Consider the following 27,376-nt stretch of genomic DNA (forward strand, 5'->3'; position numbering starts at 1 on the left):
GCAGGGCCCGATTCCACTTATTTGACGACATTCTGGAACAGGCAGAGCTACAGGGACGGCCATCAGGCCGCTGCTTCTAGGGACCCGGGTTGGTGGAGACCTGGCTGTAAAGGGATGGAGGGCGCGTGGGGTTGGCAGGACCATTCCATCTCCATCATGGTACTGGTGACCCATCTGTATACCAAATGTCACCAAAGGTGCCTTTAGTACATATAAATTGTAGCTCGAGGAAGAGACAACTCAGTGTGAAGGAAAACACAGGGAGGGGCGGAAGGGCTGTATTCAGATTTCACCCTTCGTGGAACTGGGAGCAGAGCAGATTCTAGATGTGGGCGGGTCCGACTTCAGGCGCTTAGGCAGATGCTCCACGTGGAAATCACGCCCCGCTTATCTTGCTCCGGGTCCACAGTATGTCCAATGCAGCTCAGGCCTCCGGAGAGTCACCCCCCACCAGCACACCCACACTGGACCCAGGGTCCAGCAGTGTTGGGCTAAGACCAGGCACCCAGGTCGGCAGGGGTCTGAGTGGAGCTGTCCTTCCTCCTAGTGTTGCATTTTGAGACAGCACTCCGGACACCTCAGATGGGGGCTGGGTTGGGCACAAGTCCAGGGGTTTGCCAGTGAGGTGGCAGTGCAGCGGGCCGCGGAGTGGAGTATGAGAGGTGAGGGACACACACTGGGGACCCGTCTTTTCCAGGAGAGTGTTCAAGGGGCAGTGAACCATCTGGCTCTCGTCATCTGTCTATAAAGTCATCCTTTCTCCAGGGAGTTTCTCCAACTTACATGTTCCCCGCATATTCCTAGAATTCCACCTTAAAACAGGCTGAATATACTTCGTGCCAAGTTCTCAGCGTGGAAAAGTTTTGCCTGAGCAATGACACACTGCACTTGGATCCCGTTCACCCACATCTGGAAGCCACATGTTGGCGGCAGCTGTATAAAAGTCAGCCCAGCAAACCTAGGGTGACATTCTTTTGCCAAACGCCAGGCAGCATGGACCTCACTCTCCTGTGGCTGCTCCTGCCACTGGTCACCGTGGCCTGGGGTCAGTATGGTGACTACGGGTACCCGTACCAGCAGTACCACGACTACAGCGATGACGGGTGGGTGAACCTGAACCGGCAGGGCTTCAGCTTCCAGTGTCCCCAGGGGCAGGTCGTGGTGGCCGTGAGGAGCATCTTCAGCAAGAAGGAAGGTTCTGACAGACAGTGGAACTACGCCTGCATGCCCACGCCCCAGAGCCTGGGCGAGCCCTCCGAGTGCTGGTGGGAGGAGATCAACCGGGCCGGCATGGAATGGTAAGGGCAGCGTCTCTGCTCGTGCCTGAGGCGCTGGACTCTCGGGGAGGAGAGGCGCCCCAGCTTGGCACGGCCTGTGCCCTGCCTTCCCCTGGCGTGCTCCAGGGCTCCAGGGCTGCCCCAGCGGGCAGGGCTGCTCTGGGGCACCAGGACACAAACCCAGGCGGCGAGTGTTGGGGCAGGTGGGCTCCCTGAGGCGTTGAGCTTCCAGGGGTGGAAGCTCGTCTGGACGGGGTCCAGGGGCTGGCGTGGGTCCGCAACATAGCCACGTGCTATGAATTCAAACTGCTCAAGAGACTCTTTAACACCGTGTGGCATTGGAATCCCGTTTCCATTTTGTCATTTATTGATTGATATTTTACTATTTTTCAAAACAGTTGCTGAGGGAAAATAAACCGTTGGACCCTCAGCACAGAGCGTTTGAGAAACACTGATTTAGAGAAAGGGAAGGGAAGAGGACGGTGGAACCCAGGCAAAGGGAGGCGAGGGGAGGCGGCTCTCCCTGCGGGGATCCCCAGTTCTCCCTCTTGTCAGTGTCGAGAACATTCTCTCCGCCTGAACCCAGAGTGTGTTCTGCTGCTGGAGCACAGTTACTCAGGCCTTAAGAGAGAGGTCCTGTCCTCCCCTGAGGGCATGGAAGGGGTCCCAGCTTGCCCTTCCCCTTGAGGTGACTGTCCCAGCCTGGTCCAGCCCCGGAGGTACTTGGTCAGAAGCCCATCCCCGCAGCCAGTTTCTCACCACGCCTGGGTGGAGATTGGACTTTGGGGTCTGGGGGAGAGGTGGAGGCCGGCCCTGGGGAGGCAGGCTCAGGAGAAGGAAGCCCAGCCGGCTGCTGCCAGTCTGCTGTCTGTGGAGAGAGCCAGGCAGCCCTGTGAGGGGCTTCAGTGGGCACGGCGTGGAGTGGGGACAGGCAGGTCCATCATAAGGCAGGGGCCACACAACCACCATCCAAGAGGAAAAGACACCAGTGGGTGGAGGAGCCAGGTGAGAGAGGGGTCTCTGACCAAAACAGCTGCTGGGCATTGAGGGCTGACCCTGAGCAGGCACCCTGCTGCACCTCTGTATGGATTATCTCATTTCATGCTCAAAACAAATCTACCAATCATTCCATAGGCGGACAGACTATGGTCTTACACTGGTGCTTTTCCTTAGCTGGGGCGCTGAGATTTGGCTCTAGAAGGAGCTAAGGCTCCAAAGATGATGTGCTTAGCCACAGTGACAGGCCCCTAGAGCCACCACCGACCCCCAGCGTGGTTCCTGGCCCCAGAGCTCACCCCCACCAGGAGAGCCTGGACCACGGAACCAGACCCAGGCTGGTCCTTCATTCTGGGAGAGGCGGATCTGCCAGCACAGGCCAGCCTGAAGGCCGGCCTGGTTCCTGCAGCTGAGCGAGGGCCCGCCAGCCGGGGGAGGGTGGGGAGGGGCAGCTGGGGCAGGGAGGGAGCGAGGCTCAGGGGCTGCCTGCACAGCCTGGCTGGCCAACTGCGCCCATTCCGCTGCCTCTGGCAAGCAGAGCGCATGATCCCAAGCCCTCGGACAGTGGTTGGCGCAGAGATCAGGCCTTCCTGGAGGACAGAGTCCAGGTCTCCCACAGCCGGGCTCCCGCCAAGCAGCAGCATGGAGTGACCGAGGTACAACTGTCGCTCCCCGCCCCGTCTCAGGGCACCCTCACGTGGGCAGGGCCTCCTTCCAGCACCCTCTGCGGAGCCACAGGACAGGAGCACTCAGCCATGCTCCTCCATCCAGCAGGGACAGCCCTGCACTCTGAGCCGGGAGGCCTGGGAGTGGATCCTGGTGCTAGTGACAATGTGCAATGTGACCTTGGCCCAGGGCTCAGCTCTCCAGGCTCCCGGCTCATTGGAAAATGGGCACTCAGCCTAGGCCACCTCTGCGGCCCGTGGAGGGGCGGCGCCGGGAAGTACCTCGCTCTTCTGGCTGTCTGGGGATTCTTTTGACATCCCTGCCAGAGAGGGAAGCCAAATGATGTCGGGTTTTAAACTTGCCAATTGGTGGCTGGTTTGTCAAGAACTCCCAAGCAAAAGAGGAAGAAGGTGACGAGACAGGGTTTTGTTTGGCCCCTGAGAGTCTAGAGACAGGCTGGCGGGCGAGAGCTCTCCCCGCCTCCCCTCTGCATTCTGGTGGGCGGGGTCCTGTGCGCCTTCCCTTCTCGCTCCCACCTGCTCCTACCCGTCTCCCCCTCCTCTAGTCACCGGGCTGGAACATGCAAGACAGCTCCTTCCCGGCAGGACTCAGCTGCCCCAGGACTGTTGCCAGTTAAGCCCCAGGTACTTTTCAGCTGATTATGACTTTGAGCTCAGACTCCAGTCTTGGTGAAAGATTTGAAAGGAAAGACATGGCTCGCAGGCTGGGGAGCGATTCCATCTTCCCAAAGGCTTCCAGCTCTGATCCCTTCGCGGTGAGAGTCCCTGGCTTTGTACGACTTGGTCACCTTGGACAAGCAAGTGAGCGTTCAGGTTTATTTTAAGAGGGGGAGAGTCTGAAACGCAAACTTGACAATGGTGTTTAGGATCTGCCGAAGAAGCTTGCCCATGGCGCACCATCTCTAAGGGACGTCGGAGCCCCGTGGCCTGTAAATCCCGTTTCTCTGCTGAAAACCACAACTCAGAGTGCTGGACTCTGAAGCACAGACGCCCACCTCCACCGCCGGTGACGGCCAGGAGTGTGCGTTGGCCTGGGCTGTTCCCAGGGAATGTTCTCTGACTCAGGCTGGCGTGGGCTGTGGGTCCTGCGAGGAGCAAGACCAAGCGGGAGGCTCTCGGGAAGCAGGGCGGCCGTGTGGTGGGAGGAGCGCTGGGCTGGGAGTCGGGGAACCAGGGTTCCCGGTTCCTGAGGCCTCACCCTGTAGCTCTGCGGCCTTGGGCATTCAGTTTCTTACTCTGGCACAGGAAGAGAGAGGCGGAGGAGAGGAGAAGGCGGGAGGGAGAAGAAAAGAAAGGCGCGACCCCACCTCACAGGCAGGTGGAGGGGTCACGGGATGCTTACGGAGAAGGCCGGGCGCTCCGAAGCAAGTCTACAGCAGGACCCCGCCTGGCACAGGACCTCCCTCGGTGGCAGTTCAGAAGCATCTGTGAACCCGGAGCTCGGGGAGGCTCGTTTCTGCCCGGCAGGTCCGCAGGGAGCTGCATTTGGGGGAAGGGCTCTATGCTGGCGCCATCTGCTAGAGCTGAATTCACCAGTGGCCGTTCACACAGGAAGAGGAGAAATGCCGCTGTCCCACAGCCCTGTTGGCATCAGGGAAGCCTGAAGTTGGACACGTCCACGCGTGACTGTAATGAGGACGGGGCTTCGCGCAGCCCAGGCCCGCCAGCTTCCTGCGCTGAGTGGGAGCTCGCGCGGCCTCCCCGGCCGGCCTCGCCCAGCTCCGACAGCTTCCTTACTGCCCTGCTCCCGTGCTCCCGGCTGTCTGGTTCAAGGTTTGAGTCCCTCACAAAGTATAAACGTGACCGGTGGCCTGGCGTGGTGCGGGCGTCCTTGGCCCAGCACACGTAGTGAGTGATGAGTCTCCCGAGTGCGGAGCCCTCCAGATCCAGCCAAGGTCCCTTTCCCTGCAACGAGAAGCTGCAGCGGTCCCTGCGAGGGTCCACTTTGCTGTCCTTAATTCCCAGCAGGGGCTCAGCTTCTTGTTGACGCCTCCTTTTGGTTTTTACCGGTGCCAACATGCAGTCCGGTCTTTTAAAACTTCCCGAGCATCTCGAAAGCACGCCAAGGGGATGCCAGGGGGTCCCTGTGACCGCGGGAGGCGCTCCTCATCCAGCCTGCATCTCCCATGATCTTAACGTCTCCATCCACTTAAAAAGTAGATAGTAAACTCTTCATTTCAAAAGCCGTGAAGGCTAAATGTCGCGTGGCATCATCGGGTTTGGATCCCGGAACAGAGAAAGGCCATTCGTAGAAAAGCTGGTGAAATTCCAACGAAGACTGGAGTGTGGGGTTGTTGGTGTCTCCCGGTTCACGAACACACCCAGGTTCTGAAAAGTAGCCATGGGGAGGCCCTGGGGGGCCATGGGGGGCCCACATGAATCCTGTGTGCCGTCTTCACAGCTGTTAGGTCGGTGCGAAGTCACTCAAGATGGAAAGGCTAAACAAGCGTGTAAAAATGGGATTTAAAAGGCAACTGACCACAGCCAAATCCAAGAGTCCCAGGCCTGGAAGGCCCTGGTGCCTTGTACCCGGAATAGTCTTCGCAGGTCAGGAGCTGAAGCCACAAGAGTGCAGCAGTTGAAAAGCCAGTGAGTCCGTTAGGTTCAGTGCAGATGGTATGGCCCTAGCTCAGGCACGTGGCGACATGTGGCTCGTGATCCAGTCCTCCCTTAACTTGCCCTCCAATGCTACGTCATGCACTTGCCAGACTGAAGGAATCTGAGGGTCGATCACACAGGGTCTATGCCCTGGAGGAGCTCCTGGTATAGCCCTGTGGCGGCACTAGAAAACGGGTATACTCGCTGCATCTGTCTAAAACTCGGGGAGACCGCGACTCTGAAGGAGACCTGCTGCTTGTTGCTAAGGAACGGCAGGGGAGCCAACCTGATGCCCGGTGCCAGGGTCAGGCATGAGGCCTTGATGCTGTTTTCCTCAGGTAAAGCCGTGGTGAGTGCTGAGCCAAAGAAGGTCTCACATCCCCGTTACCAGGACTTCTGAGGCAAGGTGGCTGTGTGGCAGAGCAGGGTCTGGCAGACCTGGGCTTTCTGCCAACGATCCCTCCCTCCAAGCCACTCTCAGTACTGGGACCCAATTATCTGGGAGAAAGGGCTCTCGGCTCTTCTTGTAAGGAAGGCAAAATTCATCTCTTCCCTTCAGAGATTGCCTCTCCCTGGGCTCCTGAGATCCTCCATCCGTAAGAGACTTCCAGAGTTGGGACCAGCGTGTATGTTTCTGAGCGTTGGAAGACTCGGGACCCAGACAGACAATTCCCCAAATGCAGTCCTACTAAAGCCTTTGCATGGCCAGGCCAACCTCAAACCTGTTTCTACATCTACGAAAACAATGCCCACAATTGTTGTGGGAGTTAAATGAGGTAACGTATGTATTTTACTGGCTGTGTGTCCTTAAGGAGATTACCTAACCTTTCTAAACCTGCATTTCCTTGTATATAAGACAGTGACGGAGGGGCTGATTACTTGATCTAGTGTCATGGCATTTGGTTACTAATGCGTGTGCAATCTCAGCACAAGGCCCAGACCTGAAAAGCACCCAGCAACCGTTCTTCACGGCGACTCTGTGACTGCTCTGCAGAAATCAAGGCTCCTGGGATAAACATCACACGGCTGATAACTTCAGTAGTCAGAGCAGAATTCCAAACTGCTGGGTTAGATTGTCTGATTCTGACCAATTTGCTTTTGAAGCACCTAATTAAATTATAATTTCCAAATATTAAATAGACATTATTAGTATCTTGTTACAACTTAATACACACTGAGGTAGCATTGGGCCTTTTGGTTGACAAATATTGTCATAGCTGATGTTCATGAGTCCCTGTGTCGAGCCTGAATGGCCTGGAATTGCTTTTAGGACCCTAACACCTCTCATAAGACAGTCTGGATTTTCTTAGGGACTTTGTGGTAGTCTCTGCAACCTGTATTTTTCCAAAATGGGCAGAACTCTGTGTCTTGGGGAGGTATTTGCCCTCTATCCTGTGCTAGGTCCTTCTTTCCAGAGAAACTGGTCAGCAGGTCATTTCTGCTCCATGTCTTGATGCCTGGTGACAGACAGCCAACCTGAACGTGAGCGTGGACAGCAGGACTGGTACCCAGTTGCAGGCAGGAAAAGCTTTGCTCAGGCCCTATGGCCTTGGCAGGAGGGTGGGTAATAGGTGGTGGGTGTTTATCTTCCAAAAGCTCACATCGCACCACAGGCCGTTCATTGACAGGACATGCTATATGACAAGTATATGGACAGGTCACAGGAGAGGACAGCAGTGTGAGCTGGACTTTCAAGGAAGGAGGACGTCTTGAGCTGGGGAGGTGGGGATCTACTCTCTGAGGCTGGTCTCATTGTCCCCTGGAGGCACTTGCTGTGGTTTGGATGTGAGGCGTTCCCCAAAAGCTCACATGCGAGACAACGCAGGAAGGTTCAGAGGAGAAATGATTGGGCTGTGAGAGTCTTAACCCAGTCAGTGGATTAACCCTTGATGGGATTAATCGCAGTGGTCACTGACGTGGCGGGGTGGGGCGGGGCTGGAGATCGGAATTGGGGTGGGCCTGGGGGTATATATTTGTATCTGGAGAGTGGAGTCTCCCTCTGCTTCCCGATGATGCCAGCTCCTTCCCTCTGCCACACACTCTGCCGTGGTGTTCAGCTTCATCTCGAGCCCCAAGGAACGGAGCGACCTTCTATGACGAAGTCCTCTGAAACCGCGAGCCCTCAAATAAACCTGTCCGCCTCTGTGATTGTGCTGGTCAGATCACTTAGTCACAGCAGGAGAAAGCTGACTAAACCAGCATTCCACCCCGACAGCTCTGAACTGTGGCCCCAAACTTACAGAAAGTGGTGTTTGGAAATTAGCAAGCAGCCTCTCATTCTATTAAGTTCTAAATACTTACGATTGTGGTAATAATAACTAGCTCTTCTCCTGCCTGTTATCAGCTGTGCCAGCAGCTGACCTAGAGCCCCTCCTTCTCTTCTGGTCCTGTCGTTTCCCAGAGACGGTACACGTGTCAGCAGAAGGGGTGAGAAGGATCATGGAGTCACTTCAGGTACAGGGGACAAATCCAGAACGTTGAAAGCTCCTCTGACTGTAGGACTTGCCTCCCAGCTGGGTACACCTCTGGCCCTGCCGCTCCCTGCCCCGTGGTCCCCACCCAGGCCCCACTTCTCTGCTCTGCTGTCTTTGGTCCCCATCTGCTTCTTGGCTCTGATGTCCATCATCGTGGGGTCTGCTTGTCAGTACCAGACCTCCAGGAAGAATTCCAGACCGAGTACAGCCCATCCACAGAGCAGGTTCCTGTGAACATTTGTTGAAAGGCTTAATGAACGTTTCACAGTTCTGTGGACCAGGTTTAAAGAGCCCGAGAGCAACTTAAAGAATTATTCTGGGGAAAACAGAATTAGCAAAAGTTGACTCTTTAAAAGAAGGAAACCCTCCTGGTGCAATTGAAAACCTCATCCAGTTTCAATAAATGGGAAGAAATTTGAGGGAGTTAGGAGGCCAGACCACACGGCCCCCCCCCACAGGAGCCAGACACTGGTCTGGATTACAGTTAGCACTGACCCTGGCCCATCTCCACAGTGGGGTTGGAGATAGGACAGCAGCCCTGGAAACATCAGTATGCTTGTGGAGCTGGGAAGAAAAAGACCAGCACGACCAGCTCTGGAGAGCTCCTGAGCACAGTGGTCCCGGGGCCCTTTACCCTGCTCAGACCCCACCCAACCCGACCACAGCTCGCCAAGAGGTCAGACTCTCTAAGCTTGACCCAGGACCAGCAGGGAAGGAGGGACTGAACTCCCTGCTGCGGTTCACAAACAACCACAGGCTCACACACCTCCTGGTCTGGCTTCTGTGTCCTTCCTGCCCAGTGGCCTGGACTTGATGAAAAATCCAGACAACAGGAGAAAACCTGGCCAGAGTGACCAGAAGCAGAGGACAAGGTAGACTTAATTTTCATGTTCCCCAAAAGCTCAGGAGCATGAGCTTTGGCCTAAAATAAATCTGAACTTGGATCCCGGATCTTCCAGTCACTGCCTCGGGTTGTTTCATGGAGTCCTCTCAGTGACTTAGGGGGGGCTCCACAGAGCACGTTGAGGTCAGAGTGGGCCCAGCGCTCCGTCTGCTGCCTCCTCCAGGGGCCTCCTTCCCTGCGTCCTGTTGCCTCTGTCTCATAATCGCAGAGACAGAAGCCATCTTCTGCCTTTGCTTTCAGAGCGATGGCCTTGAGAGCAACTGTTTTCAGAAGGGTCATTTTCTCAGAACCGTCTGAAAATGCTCTTGTCAGAGGAGGAGGAATTGCCTTGTGATTTCCTTCCAGAAAGTTTCTAGTATCAGGTGGAGCAGGGCTCATACTGCTGCAGTCTGTGAAATGGAAATTGACTCTCAGGCTTCAGGGGACGGTGAGTGAAGCAGGGTGGAGCCTCTGCTGGGTCCCGTCCAGCCGGCCAGGAGAGCTGGCAGCCCCGGCTGTTCAGGAGCGGCGAGTGGGTGCTGCGGAGGGGATCAGAGCCCCGACAGGTCTTTGCACCACTAACAGTTTCTTCTGGACCAGAGTCGGGGTAAGGCAGCCATGCAGGCCCTCCAGCCCCTCCCGGGTGCCCCCCATTCCCTCTCACCTGCCCGGCCCCTGTGCGGCAATCCCACAGCTGAGGTCAGTGCTCAGGTGAGTCTCACTACACAGGACACTTTTTTTAAAAGATGACGTCGAGCGAGAGCAGCGGGAGGGGAAGGACGTGCGGAGCTGGAGCTGCTGCACCCGCCCTCCAGCGGGCCACTGGGGAAGAAGCCAGGCGGAGGGCTCCCGGCGCCGCGGAAGCTGCTTGGAGGGAGTTTCAGGCCCTGCACAGACTCTAGTGAGGGGCTCAGTCATGTCAGCCTCTGACCCACGGAAATGGCTGCTCGGTCACTGTTCATTCATTCTTCCATTAACACTGCTGGACCAGGGTCAGGGCCTGTGAGGGATGCAAACGGAAGATTAAATGGCTGCTTCCCACAGGAGCCTGCGTCCTCCTGGGCGGGGAGGAGGGGTGTGCTACAATGCAGTGGCCAGACTCCCACAGCAGTGAGCTCTGCCTTAGGGAAGCAGCTGCTAGGGAGAGCGGGAGGCCACCTGTCACCAGCTAGGGAGAGCGACGAGGCCACCCGTCACTCGAGGGGAGCAGCCTCTGCTGAGTGCACGCCCAGCGACTGTGCAGATGGGATGGAATACAATGGCAGCCACGAGCTCGCTGCAGTGGGCATGTCTGTAATCCCAGTGACCAGGGAGGCTGAGGCAGGAGGATCGCAAGTTCAAAGCCAGCCTCAGCAACTTAGCAAGGACCTACGCAACTTAGCAAGACCCTGTCTCTAAATAAAAAGGGCTGGAGGCGTAGCTCAGTGGTTAAGCACCCCTCGGTTCGGTCCCCAGTACCAAACATGATAATAGTAATAATAACCACGACAGCTATGAGTGATTTATTAACCATAGAAAGGACAAACTCCTAGGAACCTTATGTGCACTCTCTTATGTCATCTGTACAATGACTTGATAATATGTGCAATTATTATGTCCACTTGACAGATGAGGACACTGAGGTCCCTGGGGCAGGAAGCAAGGTGCTAGGTGTCAGGACTCACAGTGGCAGCAGGGCCCATGCTCCGAGCCTCTCTGCTACGCACACTACGGAAATGCTCCACTCCAAGACCCCATCCTGGAAGGAGTGATTCTCACTACCAAACTCCTGAGCATGGTTAACTCCACCAAAAGGCAGTCTAACCGAAGCTGGGGACAGCTTGACGGTTCTCCGCGTGCTCCCAGGCCTGGCGCCTGTGGGGTCCAATCAGTCTTCTCTAGGCAGCGTTATCTGAGGTGGTATGTGAGAAGGTGACACAGCACACCTCCCACAGGGGGCCCTCAGCCACCAGCCTGGCTGACAGCCAGCGGGGAATTCCTGGAACTTGGATTGTCTTTAGCACTCCACTCGGGGAGACCGGTCGGCTTATCTCCCTACGTGCATTTCTACTTCAGGGAACTGACTGCCTTGGCGGGCTGAGTGCACAGGACAACCAGCCCCGTGGAACCCCGTGGAACTCCGTGGAACCCCGTGGAACTGTGGCTCCAGGGAGGCCACAACCAGCCCCGTCCTGAGGGTAGCAGCCCGGCAATGGAGAGGGGCAGACCCGAGCCCCAGCCTGCTGCTCCTTCTCTCCTGGCACACGCAGGAGCTCCGCTTTGACTCTCAGAGCTCTCCCACGTTGCTAGGAGTTAGGCGGCAGAGAGCATGCTGGAAGGTCAGCCCCAGAGCTACCTTCCCACCGTGCTACCCCGCAGTCCACGTGCGCACGGCGGGTAGAGGAAGGCTGCCCGAATGCAGAGGGCGGCCGCCTTCCCCCCAGACACACGCACAGCTGAGGCCTAGTGTCCTCAGGCCTGCATGTTCGTTCCCGGCAACAAGAAAGAAGAGAATGATCCAGCTGCTTACGATGCCGCAGCAGGGCCTCCCTCACAGGCAGCCCAGGGCGCTGACTCTGCCTTACCTGTTGTGCTTTCTGGGGACTTACCTTTCCTGGAGAAGCAGGGCTGTGTTCCAGCAGCCATGGGCCTGTATGACACACCACCTGCTGGGCCCACTCTTGAAAGGGGTTGTCAGCACCAGGATGAGTAGGAAATGCCAAGACAGAGGCAGCTGAAGACCTGTTTTGTAAGGGTTTGTGCTGCGGTTTGAATGTGTCCTCCAAAGTGCACATAATGGAAATCGGATCCCCAAATTCATAAGTAGATGGTATTTGGAGGTGGAGCCACTGAGAGGTGACTGGGAATAGAGGAGGTCATGTGGATGGGGCCCACAGTGGCACCGTTGGCTTTGTAAGAAGGGGACAGAGGCCCAAGTCAGTCTGCTTGCTCTGTCTGGCCTGTGGTGCCCTCAGCCACGTTAAGATGCAACAAGAAACCCTCAGCAGAGCCCTGAACCACACTATTAGACTTCCAGCCACCAGAACTGAACTAAATAAACCTCTACTCTCTATAAAGCACCGAGTCAGGTATCCTGCATGGCAACAGGACACAGACCAGGGCAGTTGGTGAAGGTGAGAACCCTCTGCGTCCAGGGAGAGAAGAGCAGCGCCCTCATCATCCCAGAAAGGGGCAAAACCTAGGGTGCTGTGGGTGGGGAGGGAGAGAAGCCAGCACTAGAGGGGACAGAGAGCCTGCACTGCCGCTAGCCAGCCCTGGGTGAGGAAGGGGCCGGCAGACACAGGGGCGGTTCTAGGAGCAGCAGCGGCTGGGCTGGGAACCGGGAGACCTTTCTGGACTGTGGCAGGCGGAGCCGCTGGGTTGGAGCAGGGCTTGGTGCTGGGCAGCAGAGGGACCTGCAGGAAGCTGACTTCCTGTGACCTGCTGCTCCCCTGTGAGGATGCTCCAGCCTCGGCCGGTGGCTGCAGGTCTGGGCAGCTGGGGACCCTGTGGCGCCAGGAGCGATAGCAAGGCTCCTTACAGCCCTGAGAACCGGGTGGCAGTCCTGGCTGTCCACCAGGAGCTCTGGACCAGGGCTTGCACACCTCTGGGCTTGGGTGCTGTTAGGAGAGAACAGACTGGGTCTGGAGTCCCTTGCTCCCTGCAGCTCCGTGTGTCCACTGCTTAGGTTCAGGCAAAGTGATGATATTTTACAAGGCAGGAAAAAATATACAGTCCTGCATTTGTAAAAGTCATGACCACCATTCACGTATTCCTCCACCTGACCACGTATGCTCATAGAGGCTCTCAGGAGCAGTGTTCCAGCTCCCTCCAGCTGAAAGACTCTGGGTCATGTGAATACCATCGGTGAGCTTTGCCATCTCCACACCACGTCTGTCATCTGTTTAAAAAGTGGAATACATTGTTAGGAGCCAGACCAGGGAAGGAGCGTGGGGCAGAGCCGGGGCTGGGGAAGGGTCTGTCAGCGCCTGAGGCTCCGGGTCTGCTCTCTCCTCAGGTACCAGACATGCTCCAACAACGGGCTGGTGGCGGGCTTCCAGAGCCGCTACTTCGAGTCAGTGCTGGACCGGGAGTGGCAATTTTACTGCTGCCGCTACAGCAAGAGGTGCCCGTACTCCTGCTGGTGAGTCTGGGAGCCAAACCCGGTCCCCCAACTCCTGGGGCTGTTGGGGAGCCTGGGGGCACTCTGGTCCCCGCTTCTGGCCGCAGGTAAGGCTGCACCGTCACAGAGAGGCATGCAGAGCAGCACAGCATGATGAAGATGCGTGATCACGGTAGAACAGTCACATGGCAAGGGCCTTGCAGCCACCCAGAGCTCCCATGTCCTTCTCTGGGCAGAAAGGGACACAATTTGGAGCAAGGCCATGGCTGACCCCGCATGGCCTAGCCACTTCCCACAGCGGGGCTGACCCTTGAGCTGGAGCCAGCTGACCCTATGCCTGTGCTTCTTCCCTCCACCATGCTGACTTCCTGTCACATCCCAGGCCACAGGACCCACTCGGGGCCTGGATGCCCAAGTCCCTCTGGAGGAAAGCAGCCCTACTGGGGTTAGAGTCTAGGGTATAGTCATAGACAAAGGCGCTGCTCTTTTCTGGATCAATTTGTAACCACAGTCTGAGATTTTGTTCTTCCCCTCCCCTCAGTCAGATGCCCAGTGTCCACTGACCTAGGCTTCCAGGGGCCCAGGAGAATGGGTGTGTTTATTTACCCAGATAACTTTGTCCCAAGTTCTGACAAGCCAGGCGTTTCTGCCTTGCACAAAGGGACCCAAATGTCAACATGATCTGAAGGCTGGCTCAGGCGAGTGACGCAGCTCTCTGCAGCCTGATGCTTGGAAGGACAGTCCGGCAGGTCACATCGCCTCTGCCATCAGGCAGGGTTACTCCACAGAGGCCCCAGAGGCTCGCAGTGTCCCTGGGGAGAGGCAGTCCCGAAAGCTCAGCCTGAAGCACTGAGAGTGAACTCAGGCCTCCCGCCAGCCCGCTTCCTCAAAGCCGTTCTCCTGCACCGCCAGGTGAGCAGGCATGGCCAGGGTTGGTGGCACCACCACCGTGAGTCCCGAGTCAAAGGCCTGGCCCGGGAGTAGGTGGAAGGAGGGTCGCAGGCCACAGGACCTGGGGTCCAGTCTCGGGCTGCCTCCTGCAACCTCTCCTCCCGCCCCTCCTCCCCGCCCCACTGCGCAGTCTCTTTCCTTCTCTGAACAGCCTCAGTGCATCACTTAAAACTACGGCTGTTTTCCCCAGAGTTTTGAAAATCTGATGAAAAGCTAGGCCCTGACTTCGGGGGAATTGCTCTTCAGCATGTTTATGCAGAAGTTCGCCCACGCCCGGAGTCTCCCTGGAGGCCGTCCCCCGACATGCTGCCAGGACCCCGGATCGCAGCTGGGAACCCAGGTGTTTTGAGGGCTTCTGAGCCTCGGACGCCTCAGTTCCAGAGGTGACAGCAGAGGACAACCAGATGCCAGGACTGTCTTCAAAGAGAACAAAGGTTCCCAAGAGGAGAGGAGAGCGGGTGGGAGCCAGCCAGGACCTAGGAGCAGCCTTCTGCGGGGTCCCCTGCCCCATCTGCATATCTCAGGATGGAAACAGCCTCTCTCTGGCCGTCAGAGCCTTGATGGCCAGCACAGCTGGTTGTTGACTGCATTAGCAATCGCTGTGGCGACTCTCCGACTTCCCCTGGCCAGGCTCCTGGGCAGTGGCCAGGCGATGGAGTCAGGGTGCTCCTCTCCTCTTGGGCCTCTGCTGAGGGGCTGCCTCATCCAGTGGTCTGCTGTCCTCCATCAACTTGTGCACCTGGTTTTTCCGCTGAGTTAGATACGCTCAGGCACCCGCGTGCCTCTGATTAATCTTGTAAGTCCACGGATGGTCATGATTTTAACATGATTCCTTTATCAGTCGGTGTCTTAGGGTTGTGCCAGGCGGCTGGTGGTTATTTACTTGTACAAACAAGGTGTGGAGTTATTTCACCTCAGCACTGAGATTACAAATGGAGTAGCTTGTGACAAACTTCTGCTTTACAAAGTGGAGTAACTCAGGCCGGGCTCAGCCGGAAACCACTGCTCTACACATCCTGGAGTCCCTCGGAGCAGGCACAGACTGCTCCGCACCCTGGGGTAAAGGGGAAGCAACCCTACCTCCTAGAATTCCTGCGCGCTGAGGATTTCTGCAGTCTGTGTCAACACTCTGAGCGTGGCTGCTGGGAGCTTGTCCTGTTTTCTTGAAAGCTGAGACCTAAAAAGATAGGTCTTTGAGCCTCAAATTCCACTACTGTTCTATGAAGCTCAGACTCCAATGTTATCCAAAGGCTGGTTTCGAGCTGCCCCTGCTTCCTCACAAATGCTAGATGTCCTTCCTCTATGTATTTAGAAATCTCCAGTCTCGTGGTTGTGGTGGTGCAAGCCTGTGATCCCATCCACCTGGGAGTCTGAGGCAGGAGGACCACTGTTTCAAAGCCAGCCTCAGCAATTTCCAGAGCCTTTAAATATATTAGTGAGACCTTGTATCAAAATAAAAAATAAAATAGGGCTGGGGATGTGGCTTAGTTGTTAAGAACCCCTGGTTCAGTCCCTGGTACCAAAAAAAAAAAAAAAATCTCCCTTAAATGTAACTCACAAATGAAGATGGTGAGAATTTGATGGGCATGGAGATACACACCTGAGACTAAGTCTACTGATGACCAACAGGGTGAGCAACTCTTCTCGAGTTGCTGAAGACATTCGGGTCTCGCCTTGGTCCACCCCTCCCAGCCTAGAACCCCTCACCCTCCCCAACAACACACACATTGCTGTTATCAGACAGTCATGGTGCAGGGGAGAGGAGAGAATTCCGCAGAAAGGCAGGCAAACTGACTGTGAAGTGAGTCCCGCTAAGGGGGCTTCCACGGGGTGGGCTCTGTATCTGGTATGGTGTTGGAACTGAGAGCTACCGTGGCCAAAGGAAATGGCACCTGTTCAAAGGAAACCTCAGAGAAGCAGCAGAATGAGTGTCTAGTGAGCACCACGGCACACAGCGTGACTCACTACCACACAGGCGTCTAGACGTTTCAGGGGCAAAGTTAAGTTGCCTGAGTCACGGCGTCTATGGTGTCTTGGATGAACCCTCTAGGGCATAAATGGGTCTTATTTCTCCAGCATCTCAGCATATGGCCTGGCACAAAGTAGACCCTTAATAAATCCGTGAAATGAATAACTGCATGTCGCTGGGCCTAGGGACCTGGTGGCCAGGACTGGGTGGCTGCGATGGAGCCTTCTGGTTGACAAAGACATCTTTTCTGTGCCTTATTTTACTGGATCCTTTTAAGGTCCCTGCAGAGTGAAGTCAGAACTGCGTTCCCACCTGATGACCCTCTGATGCGAAACCGCCCCTTACTTCACCGTGACTGGTGTTCCACCCCCCAGGGAGCTCCGCTTCAATGGTGGGGACCACGCTCTTTCCCTTCCCCTTGGAAAGATGCCGGGTACTGTTTTGAACTAGCTGAATGTCTAGCATCTCTGTGCTGAGAACATTTAGGGATTTGGACATATCACCACTCTGAGCTGGAAAAAACAGATCATCAGCCAATTCCCAAATGAGCACAGGGTTTATTTGTTTGGTGGGAACCAAGGTGCTGCTCCGATGTGGGCTGTGCCGTTTCTCGCCGGACAGCATCGCCTCATTAACCCTGGCAAGAAAGCGCATTCCTGATGGATGCAGACATGGTTTCCAAACGGTCCCCTCTGGATTGGACAGCATGTAAATATGCATGTATTTATTTGTAACGGAGAATTTAAAGTGCCTGTCCAGTGTCCGCAAGCCACCAACACATGTCCCTGGAGGAGCCCCCCTTCGGCGAGCGCTGTGCTACAGCTCACTCTCTGAGTAGGTCCAGCTGCTGCCTGACGCACACCAGACTGTCTCCCGGCCAGGCAGAGACCAAGTGTGTCCCCGGAGCCAAGGGCCTGCACAAGCAGTTGTTGCCTTTTCTAAACGGTCAGTGGTATTTCAGTGGGTTCACTGGAAAATATATAAGTCATCGACTTGCCTGACCTTTGCCTCTTCCTTCAGCCCAGGGACTCTATAACTCTCCGACTTCACATTCCCTGCGGCCTAGCACCCCTCTCTCCGTTCCCAAGTCACAAGCCAGAGTGTGGTTTTTCCAAAGTCCTGGACAGCCCTGGTTAACAACAAAATCCGCAAAGTCGCCTGTTGCTTCCTCCCCTCCAAAGCACCCGCTCGAAGCTCCTGCTCAGCTCTGGGCCTCATCGCCCATGTTTCAGGGCAAGATGGGGTGTGTGTGCGAGCCTCTCCTCGTCCTGCTGTGTCAGGGACAGGGATGACTCACAGGTCCCTCCACCGTGCTGTCTGTTGCCGCTGCCCCTGGAGGGTGACCTCTGGTAGCCCATTTCCCAGAGGCCTGGTGAGAGGACAGCTTCTATGTGGATTCCTCCCAAAGAGCTGGAAGCGTTGGTATGGAGATGGGAACCCCCAGGCTCTGAGAATTTAAAGCCGCTCCGCTAGGCTCAGCACACCCCGGCCCGCGAGCAACCTCATCTGTGCTGCGCGGGGCACCAGGTGCTCACCCTGCCCAAGCAGCCCCTGGGTGGAATGGGTCATGCATTTCCTCAGCTGGGGTGGCTGTGCCATTAGGGAGCCACCTTCGTAATTCAGACCTGTCCTTGCTGCTGTACATGGACGGGCAGGGCCTCCCTCCCGTACCCAAACCTCAGAAGCAGGAATTTCCAATGTGTCTGGGGGCCTCAGTGTTGGTTCACCCAAGTCTGGGCCTCCTCGCTGCTTAGAACACGAGCCTCGGGATCGCAGGCCGGATCTGTGTCTTCACTGTGCCTCCTCTGCTGCACCTCCCTCCTGGGTCCTGGAGGCCACGTGTCTGTTCTCCACACAGCAACTCAAGCAACCAGTCAGCGGGTGAGTGTGAGTGGATATAGGTAGAATTCATAGCCTGGGGTCCCGGTAGAATTCATAGCCAAGTTCCCGGTGACGATGACGAGGACAGCTCTTAGGTGCTGAAGTCGAGCCTGTGCTCCTGTGTAAGCTCAGGTAATCCTCACACCCAGAAGCTGCAGGACTGCGCCACAGAGCACGAACTGAGGGCCAGAAGTTGTGACTTTCTTCAAAGGGCCACACTTGAGCCACGCAGGACCATCTGCTCCAAGACCCCTGCTCTTTGCACAGCTCTGAGCCACGTCCCACCTTAGTGAGGAAAGAAGACCTCCGGGAACGAAGCCGTAGGCAATAGCACGAGAGGCAGCTGGCGGCGAAGCCAGGGAAGTGGTCACTTCAGTGGAGGGGAAGTTGGGGTGAAGTCGTCCCTCCTGGTGTGCAGGCCCAGAAGGGCGGTGGCATCATGTGACTGATGAAAGTCAACTGAGTCAAAACACAGGTGCTTGCCGCCCAGGCCTGGGCTTGGACGGAGAGCTGGAAACTCAGATCCAGAGAGCAGTTTGAAAAATGTTCAGGGATGCTCCTCTTCCAATTTAAGCCACAGATATCCCTGGAACTGTGTTCCCCGTGTCTTGTGATACACACTGAACTGATGAAATACGAACCCCCAAGAGCCACGAGAGTGCAGCCGTCTGACTCTCATTCTCAACCCCAGCTCCAGGGTGCAGGCTGTCTTTGCAGAGAAGGGCCCTACAGAGGTCTTGGTCCATCAGTCCCACTTGGCCAAGCCCCAGCCCTCTGGAGGTAAGCTGGGGTATTTATTCCTTCGTGGGCACTTTTCTTTACACATGGTTGCATTGGATTTTGTTTTTCCTGTATTTGCAAAAATAATTTGAACTGGTTCAGATGCAACACCTGTTGGAGGGGCCAGGGCATTGCCGACGCAGACAAAGCAGCCTTGTGTGACAGGTTCTCATGCCTGACTGCTTGCTGGAACCGCCCTGTACGAGGATGGATCCTGAGCAGGCTGGGTTGACTTCAGGAAGTCCCCCATGGTGTGCCTGTCAGGAGGGGGTCTCTTCTCGTTGGTTGAATGTAGCCTGTAAGCCAACCCAACAGCAAGCCTACAGGGTGGGCTTCTCGGTGCCCACATCTGCGTGGGCTCCTGGGAGCTCACTGTATGCCATCGTCATGAAGCAAGATGCCAGATGCAGTTGCATTATTTTAATCAAATGCTGAATATGTGGGGTTGGCCTGCTGTGGGGCATTAGAACAGGACACTTTGAATTAGGTAGTAATCAGGTCAAGAAATTAAGCAAAGCCACCTTCCTGACCTGCCCTCCCTCCATGGTGCCAAGCTGGAGGCTTCTTTGACTGTTTTAATCGGTCTAGAAATGTGTGGCAAGGCTCGGTTTGAAGTGGCTTTGCCAAAACTGTCCTACAGTGACCTAGTAATTCACGAGGAAGTCGGAGCCACACCTGTCCTGAGGAAGGCCAAGGCCACAGTCCACAGTCCCCTGATCATTGTGCTTCCTTGGAGCCTCTTGAACTTCCCAGCTAGTCCTCGCGCCCTGTCTCACTAGGGTCTACCTCTGAAAGTTCAAATCCTTTCTTCTCTCTGAGGAGCCATTGCAGGGGCTTTCACTGATTAGGATGCAGGTAAATATCATCAACAACTAAATGGAGACACATCCATCTGGTTCAAAAATACAGACTCCTGTGCAGTGCTGAAACACACGTTCTTGCTATGGGTGATATTTGGGAGGTTTTCTTTCTACCAATGATTGGGCCAGGTCTCCCTCCATATTTTTATTTTCATAAAGTCAGGGTGATTTCTCTATCCCCCTTATCCGGAGTTTTGTAAGATATTCTTAACTTGATCTCATGGTTTTATGATACAAAACAAAGAAACTTCCAAACATCAAACAAAACCGAATCCAGCTGGGATCAGTGAGCATGTGCTGTATCTTCTCCAGAACATTCTAGAAACTCACTGGGCACCAGCCCTATCCACAGCAGGCTTCCCAGATGCACTGTCCCCTCCGGTAGGCCACCTCGTGTCTGTTACCAAACATGAAGTCATGGAGAATCCTAGTTACTGAAAGCGTTGGATCATCTTTTCCCCCTTTGGGGCTCAAAGCTTCTTGTTGTTTATCAAAAAATGCAGTTTTTTTTCCCCCACTTAATTCCAAATGTACTTAACTATCCAAGTAATCAGAGGGCAGATTGGAGTGGCCAATATAAACTTAAGATGCAAAAATCTAGCCTGATTATTTCCAAATAGTTTTGGCAATTGAATTCAGCCTAACACACTATTGCCAAACATAGAACACTGCCTTGGCAGAGATAAAAACGTGATTGATTATTAACCTTTATACCTCATATACAAACAGTTCTGTGCTGGAGAGTATTTTATGTTCCCTGAAATAAAAGTACTTCCATCCCAAAAAACCCACTGAACATTATTCATGTTCTCAATAATCCCCTTTTTTGGGGGGTGGGTAAAACATTAACACAGTCCTAGTAGAATCTCCAGGGCACAAACCAGTGGGATTCAAACAAGGCCCTACTAGGTCCACTTATGAGATGTTTAACTGGCGTTTCCATTAGAATTAGGAAGTCCTGCTTCCAGGTCTCCTCAGAAGCACAAAATGGGCACCTAAACTAACAGCCTGACTTTCCTTCATCTGCACATCAAGCAGACACACACAGCCCACTATGGGCTGAGCTTGGCATTTGATGGAGAAAGATCCCAGGAGGCAGGGAGGGGAGCAATGTGGACAAAGCCATGACCATGAGCCAGGATTGGCCTTGGGTCCCACTCATGCCCAGAACTCCTGGGCTGACCACTGTCCTGCCGCGTCTGTACACCAGAATCCTCCAAGGACCCCTGTAGCTTAAAACTCAGTCTTCTCCAGATTTCATGACCACCCTTATAATCTTAGGAGGAAGATCATTAGTCTACAAAGGGCAAGATCTTTCTGTCATCAGTATGATAAACCTAAACCAAATGGAATTACTGGCACTCACCAGCTGTTTCCCGGGTGGTCTTGGGGATGCAGATAGACTTGGAGAACCCATTTCACATTGAAAGGACTATTTTGGTCTGAAATCCCCAGGGGTTCTAGATTTACTCTGGGATGGACCACAAGAAGTCTACTCAAAGGGAAACCTAGGACTGACTCAATCTTGGGGAGAAAGAAGAAAAAAGAGGAAGAGGAGGAGGAAAAACAAAATATCTTTAATGATCCTACACCTGGCATTTATCATATGGTGGCTTTCATTCTTTCATAGACCAGGAAACAGATTAGTGACTCCCCCAAGGCCATTCGTTTATTTAGCAAATATTTACTATGCACCAGGAACCAGTACACAGCAAAAACTCCACCTGGGGAGCTTACATTTTAGTTAAATATTTTTGAACACTTGTTTAATTATGACACATAAGAAATATATATTAAGCTATCACACAATATGTACATCACATTGATATACATACATGAATATTTGAAACAAAAAAATTTGCCCCCACATGCAAACTTATCTTCATTGCTTGCAACGCATTCTCTGATATCTTCTGTTCTATTTTATTTCTTCCTGTTTAAAGCTGGTCATGGCCAAATCAGTTGATTTTATGATGTAATAATGAGCCTACTCCGCAGTTTGTATATTATCCCCGCCGCCTTGAACAGAGTGATCCACTGGATGCTGCTTCCAAGTCCAGGGAGTCTGTGCCTCTTCATTGTGCAGGCAGGAAAGGGGGACGGGGTGGCAGGAGGGCGCTGCCCTGGGGCCCGGAGGGGCTTGGAGGGCTGTAACCCAAGGCGTCCATCCCTCGTCCCTCTCCGTGCTGCCTGCTGCTTGCCCCTGCCACCGTGGCGAGCTTGACCTTCTCCTCCACCCCTCTGTGCTCCCCACAGGCTGACGACAGAATACCCAGGCCACTATGGGGAGGAGATGGACATGATTTCCTACAACTACGACTACTACATTCGAGGAGCAACCACCACTTTCTCTGCCGTGGAAAGGTGAGAAGGGTCCCTTCCCTGGGGCGGGACCAGCCCCTGCTGAGTGTTCCCTACTTTAGTTTCCTGCTCAGTCAAGGGTTAGCTGAGGAGTTGGCTGGAGTGCAGGCGGCAAGGAGAAGTGAGCTGGGGCCAGGAGCTCCCCTCCCAGGGCAGCTCCCCCTTGGAGATGAGGGTGGATTCCGCCTGACCCCAGCAGAGTCCTAAGCCTGGTGTCCCCTGAGGTCCCAGACTCTTCTTCTCCATATGCAACTGCAAAGAGCACTTTTCTCACCAAACATCAAAGGCAGAGGGCGAAAATGGTTGCAGAGCGCCTTTGTCACACTGGACTCTGTCCCCCTGACCTATACGACCCCAACCTTGGGTTGCAGGAAGGAAGAGAGGAGGGGAGGGGGAAGGGAGAGAGGAATACAATAGCCTACGCTCTTAGTGGGTTTGGGTGGCTATAACATAAAACCTTAGGCTGGGTAATTTATAAACAACAGAAAGTTATTGCTCACCTGGAGGTTAAGAAGCCCAAGATCAAGGTGTCGGCAGATTGCATGTCTGGTAAGGGCTGCTCTCTGCTGCACGTGTGGCACTTTCTCACTGTGTCCTCATAGGCAGATGGGACAAGGCAGCTCCTCTCAGCCTCCTTATTAGGGTTCTAATCCCATGGGTGAGGGCAGAGCCTTCAGGACTTGGTCACCTCCTGAGAGGCCCCACCTCTTAACGCCGCTGGTACACTGGGTGTCAGGTTCCAGCCTATGAACTGGGGGCACTAGTCTGCTGCACCCACTAAACATTTAGAAATGGAAGAGGAATACCTCCATCCTTGACAAAGCTGGACTTTTTTTTAAATGAAAGAGGAAACTTTAACCTAAGAAAAAAGAAACAAACACAGACTTTTCAAATTTCCTCTCTCATGGTCAGCTCCACAGCCCTCTCTGGAATATATCAAGACAGAGTAATAAAAAGAAAACAGGAATCAAAAGTCCTGCAGATATACTCCCTGCATGGGGTTCATCCCTAGCTCCACTATGATCTAGAAAGAGGTGCAGGTTAATTCAGGGGTAGAAGATGGATTTTGCCTACTTTTAGTAAGCTGGTGGTCACTTTATACAGAAATGAATTCCTGGAAAATTACCAAAGCATGTTTTGCAAACCAAATAAAACTTACATTAGTTCATTAGATAACAGCCTATGCTGAAGTCAAGTGTGACTTATCTTTTGTGTATATTTATGTTTTCAAATGAAATTATACCTCATTTAACTGAAGATAACTTATTTAAGATGGCATAGAATTCCTTTAAGAAAGCTATTAAATAGTTCTGGAAAAGCACAGTACGGGTTGCAGGCTCCATGAACAAGAACAAAACACCCACAGAAGAACCCCACAGTTCTCACACCTTACTTATTTTTTCTTGAGACACATTTTTAACTCACTTACCTATTTTCTAGAAGGAGCAACTTAGAGAATATTACTTAGAATAAAATGCATTTCGTCAGTGAGAAGAAATAGCTGAATGATGTGATGCACAACAAAAATACTTAAGGAAAAGAAAGACCGGAGAACTCAGCAAATTTGGGAAGCTAGTGCCATCCGGCAGGGAGGTGTTCCCATAATGCAACGGGCACAGTGCTCCTAACAATGTCTGCAAGTCAGAAAGAAATGTATTCTCCATTTCCTGAATAAGAAGGAAGGAAAGATACAGTACAGAGAGAGGACATCCAAAATTTTACAAAATAAATATATTTTGGCAATTCAAATGCTCAATTCCTGATGGTCTGGAAATTTTCAGTTATGTGGAAAACCCAGAATCATAGAAAACTAAGGTAAGCATCATAACATTGTATAAAAATGAATAACCCCCCAAAATAGAATGACTTCACCCATGCAATTTTGCTGCTATCACTAATATCAGTGGCTTAGGGATCTAAGAGTAGGTTCTCCTGGCCTTTCTGAAGATGCCCAGGCCCAGGTTGGATGGTACTGTCAGTGAGGGCTCGCTGGGCACCTGCCCTCCCTTCATATGCCAATCATGGTGGCTCCCTCCTGGGGAAGAACTTCTCAACTTGCATTATCACTGTGGACATCTGGAAACAGAGGTGTGTCCTGTGATTCTAGATGTGTGGCCTATGCGTTAGATGGCACTAGTGTCTCATCCCCAGTGGTGATAAGCAAACCTGTTTGCAGACATTGCCAAATATACCCTAAGGAGCAAATTTGCCCCTGGCTGAAAACCACCATCCTGGAAGGAAACCGGAGTTTGAACCTGGTGGAACAGCTTATAAAGGACCAAATTCTCTCAGGTTAAATTAACTGCTTCTTAAAAGCAGTATGAACAGTTGGCCATTAAGTCTCATTTATCTCTGTTTCTTGGTACACAGGTTAAACAAGACTTGCCACCAATTTGCTAAATATCTAGAACAAACCATGTCCTCTGCTGACAATTGTAGGAACAAATACCAATGAATAGCTGATCACCCAGGGCCTCAAAGACTCAGCTAGGGAGTCTACTCCCAGCTGCCCTAAAGAGATACCTAGAGCAGCAGTTGGCACTGTGAAGCCTGCCTTGGACGGCTCCAGCAGGGTACATCGTCTTCCAGAACAAGTGGGCATCCCACTTCCCATTCAGAAGGATGATTCTGAGTTAAAGGATCCCGCTGTGCTTTGGAAGGGTTTGAATAATCGAATACAGAGAAGCTATTTTTGCCCTTCATTAGGACTGAGCAAGGGGTATGGGAGCTGCATCCTCTGGTGGGATTAGGGACAGCTTGCTGAGAGACAGTGTGGTGTAAGAAAAAGGCCAAGATTTGTTTCCCGCAGACCTGGAATCTGACCCCATTGCCTGTTACTTGTATTCCCTGAGAGGAAGTCACCCTCCCAGCCTGCTTCCTCACCTCAGCAGGCCCGTGTGAGAGGTGGAGAGACGTGTGTTGGAGGGGCTCCGTGCTCACAGCTCAGTCACCATGGTTGCTGTTAAATGGTACAGGACGGCAGGAGAGTCGGGCAGGGTGGACGCCTGAGAGGCAGTTAAGTGGTTGAATGAAGAGCAGGGCTTTGCCCTTAGCAGGGACCCTTCCTTGACGTGTCGCCAGACCATGTCCTTCTCCAAGTTGAGCGATTCTATGTCCCCTGTACCCCTCCCCCACGTGAACGATCGGGCAATTCTATTTCCAGTGTTCCAGAATGGCAGGCATGTCCTCTCACCTCAGGGGGGTCCAGAGTGCTCCCCTCCCTTCATTTCTCTGCATCGTGCTTTCTTAAGAGACATGCAGGCCAGGCTGGCACAGGGAGCCCTCAGTGAAGAAAGAAGGGACAAGGAAGGTGCTCCACGCTGGGGAGCGGAGGGTGTCGAACAACAGCTTTCACTCCACACCACGGGCCTCCAGTCCTCCAGGTGCCCTGGGGGATGCTCTGGAGCTGACCACCAGCAGCCTGGCCTCCTGCAGATCTGTGGGTTCTCTAGAGACTTCATGGACAAGTCTTCTGCAAACACAGGGAGGTTAGGCGTCCCTTGAGCTCCTAGATCCATCCTGTTCCCCAGCAGGGGTTCTTCCTCTGCTGGGCGACTCAGGGACTCTCCCGGTGGGTGGCTCTCCTCGCTGACATCCCTTTCCGGACCTCCCCACAGGGATCGCCAGTGGAAGTTCATAATGTGCCGCATGACAGACTACGACTGTGAGTTCGCAAATGCTTAGATCCGCCACCTGCCGGACCTGGGTGAAGGAAAGGAGGCCTGGAGTCGCACGTGTTAATGGCGGCTGGAACTCCCGGGGCTGTTTCTGCCGCCCTTTCTCCTCCCCGATGTGGGAACAGCCATGCTGGCTGCCTGGGCCTCTCTGACTAGCATTACTTTTATAATTACATCCACAATTAAGCCACATTTCTCGCTTCAACATATTCCAAAGCAACTGTCTCCACGCCTGGCGACAGCTCCTTGCATGGCACATACCCAGTGTGCTGCTTTGGTCGCCTCTGGGACCCTGACTCGCCTTGCTGCTGCTTTTACCATAAAATGAGCTTTAAGTTCAGCACAGTGAACTTGGAGGGAGGGACGGAGAGTGGGAGGGTGGGCAGAGCTTGGAGGGGTGGCGCCCGGGTTCTCTACAGCTAAGTCTGCTGAAATGACACCAGGGTCCTCACAAGACAGGCCTCTGCCTTGAAGAGACATGACCCCCAGGAGTCTGCCGAGCTCTGTGCTCGGGGCGAGGGGACCAGCAGGTGAAAGGGGGGCCGCAGGGTTTGAGGGCCGAGCTGAATCTCCTCAACTCAAAGGCAATGTCTGTATACCCAGCGCTGAGGATGCACGCGGGGGCTGTGGTCAGAGAAAGGTCAGAGAATGGGACTCAGACGCCAGCTTGGCGAGACGAGCGTGGCCGGGTTGCTCTGGGGAGTGGGAAGGAGTGTGGGGTCACCGGCAGCCAGAGGCTTGCCCACGACTCCCGGGAGGGCTGGTACACGTCTGCAGCCCAGGGGCCGCTGGCCAACCCTCCCACACTGGGCCTGGTTGTCTGGGTGGGAAAGGCAGCCTGGAGGATCCATTTCCTGTCTAGGTTAGCATGGGGTGTCTTCTGCTGAGGTGCCACTGTCTCTTCCTCCTGTGATGTCCCTGGCCCTTTGTATTCTCTTCCTCATAAAAGGAATAAAACTCTTAACATAACCATGCTGCATATGTCGAGGGTCCATTTTTGCTCCTACCCCTCCCCTTTCTGATTATTCATTCATTCATTCTGCAAATCCAGCTCAGCCCTGTGATTTGCCCAGGACCCTGGAATGCAAAGACGATGGTGGCCGAGTCGGGGATCAGATAGTTGAAACAGAAAGTGCTAAGAGCTCACTCCACCGAGGACCCCACAGTGGTGGGAGGGTATTTCTCTGCCTCTGAGCCTCGCCGGGTCTTCCCTCACTGAGGCTGCCGTCCGCCACCCACACCCCAAGGTGTCACAGGCAATTGAACCACAGGAAGCCCCTACTTCCTTGAACCAAGCAACTTGCCTTTTCTGATCTGTGCTGCCCTTCCTTCATCTCTCTCCCAGGAATGGAGGGTCCAGGCAAAACCCCAGGGATGCACCTTGCCACACACCCACATTGAAAGGACTATTTTGGTCTGAAGATCCCCAGGGGTTCTAGATTTACTCTGGGATGGACCACAAGAAGTCTACTCAAAGGGAAACCTAGGATTGACTCAATCTTGGGGAGAAAGAAGAAAAAAGAGGAAGAGGAGGAGGAAAAAAACAAAATATCTTTAATGATTCTACACCTGGCATTTGTCATATGGTGACTTTCATTCTTTCATAGGCCAGGAAACAGATTAGTGACTCTTCCAAGGTCATTCGTTTATTTAGCAAATATTTACTATGTACCAGGAACCAGTACACAGCAAAAACTCCACCCGTGGAGGTGGTCAAGATGGCGACTCTCAGTCCTCAGTGAGGGTGACTGCATCTCCCACTGAACCCCCGTCACCATGGCAGAATGGAGCTAAGGGCACCCTCCTTGGTCATAACCAGTGAAATACCTTGGCAAACTTGGTTTGGCTTTATTTCCTCTCTCGCTGTTTCTGCCTCCCTGA

The 27,376-nt window shown here is 53.8% G+C and overlaps 1 protein-coding gene across 1 annotated transcript; it reads left to right on the forward strand.

Annotated features, from left to right (window-relative positions):
• The first annotated feature begins 960 nt into the window (after positions 1-960).
• On the forward strand, positions 961-26,469 carry Dpt (dermatopontin). Its single transcript, XM_047521456.1, has 4 exons — positions 961-1,298; positions 12,912-13,037; positions 21,714-21,821; positions 25,436-26,469. Exons 1-4 carry the CDS (start codon positions 994-996, stop codon positions 25,500-25,502), a joined length of 606 nt encoding a protein of 201 aa, XP_047377412.1. The 5' UTR covers positions 961-993; the 3' UTR covers positions 25,503-26,469.
• The last annotated feature ends 907 nt before the right edge of the window (positions 26,470-27,376 follow it).

The sequence above is a fragment of the Sciurus carolinensis genome, chromosome 12 (assembly GCF_902686445.1).
Source record: "Sciurus carolinensis chromosome 12, mSciCar1.2, whole genome shotgun sequence".
NCBI classification, from domain to species: domain Eukaryota; kingdom Metazoa; phylum Chordata; class Mammalia; order Rodentia; family Sciuridae; genus Sciurus; species Sciurus carolinensis.

Bases quoted from the DNA above. Each gene is read 5' to 3' on its own strand.
- Dpt (XM_047521456.1), top strand. From the start codon at position 994: ATGGACCTCACTCTCCTGTGGCTGCTCCTGCCACTGGTCACCGTGGCC. The intron at 1,299-12,911 runs GTAAGGGCAGCG...CTCTCTCCTCAG, and splicing joins AACCGGGCCGGCATGGAATG to GTACCAGACATGCTCCAACA. The intron at 21,822-25,435 runs GTGAGAAGGGTC...ACCTCCCCACAG, and splicing joins ACTTTCTCTGCCGTGGAAAG to GGATCGCCAGTGGAAGTTCA.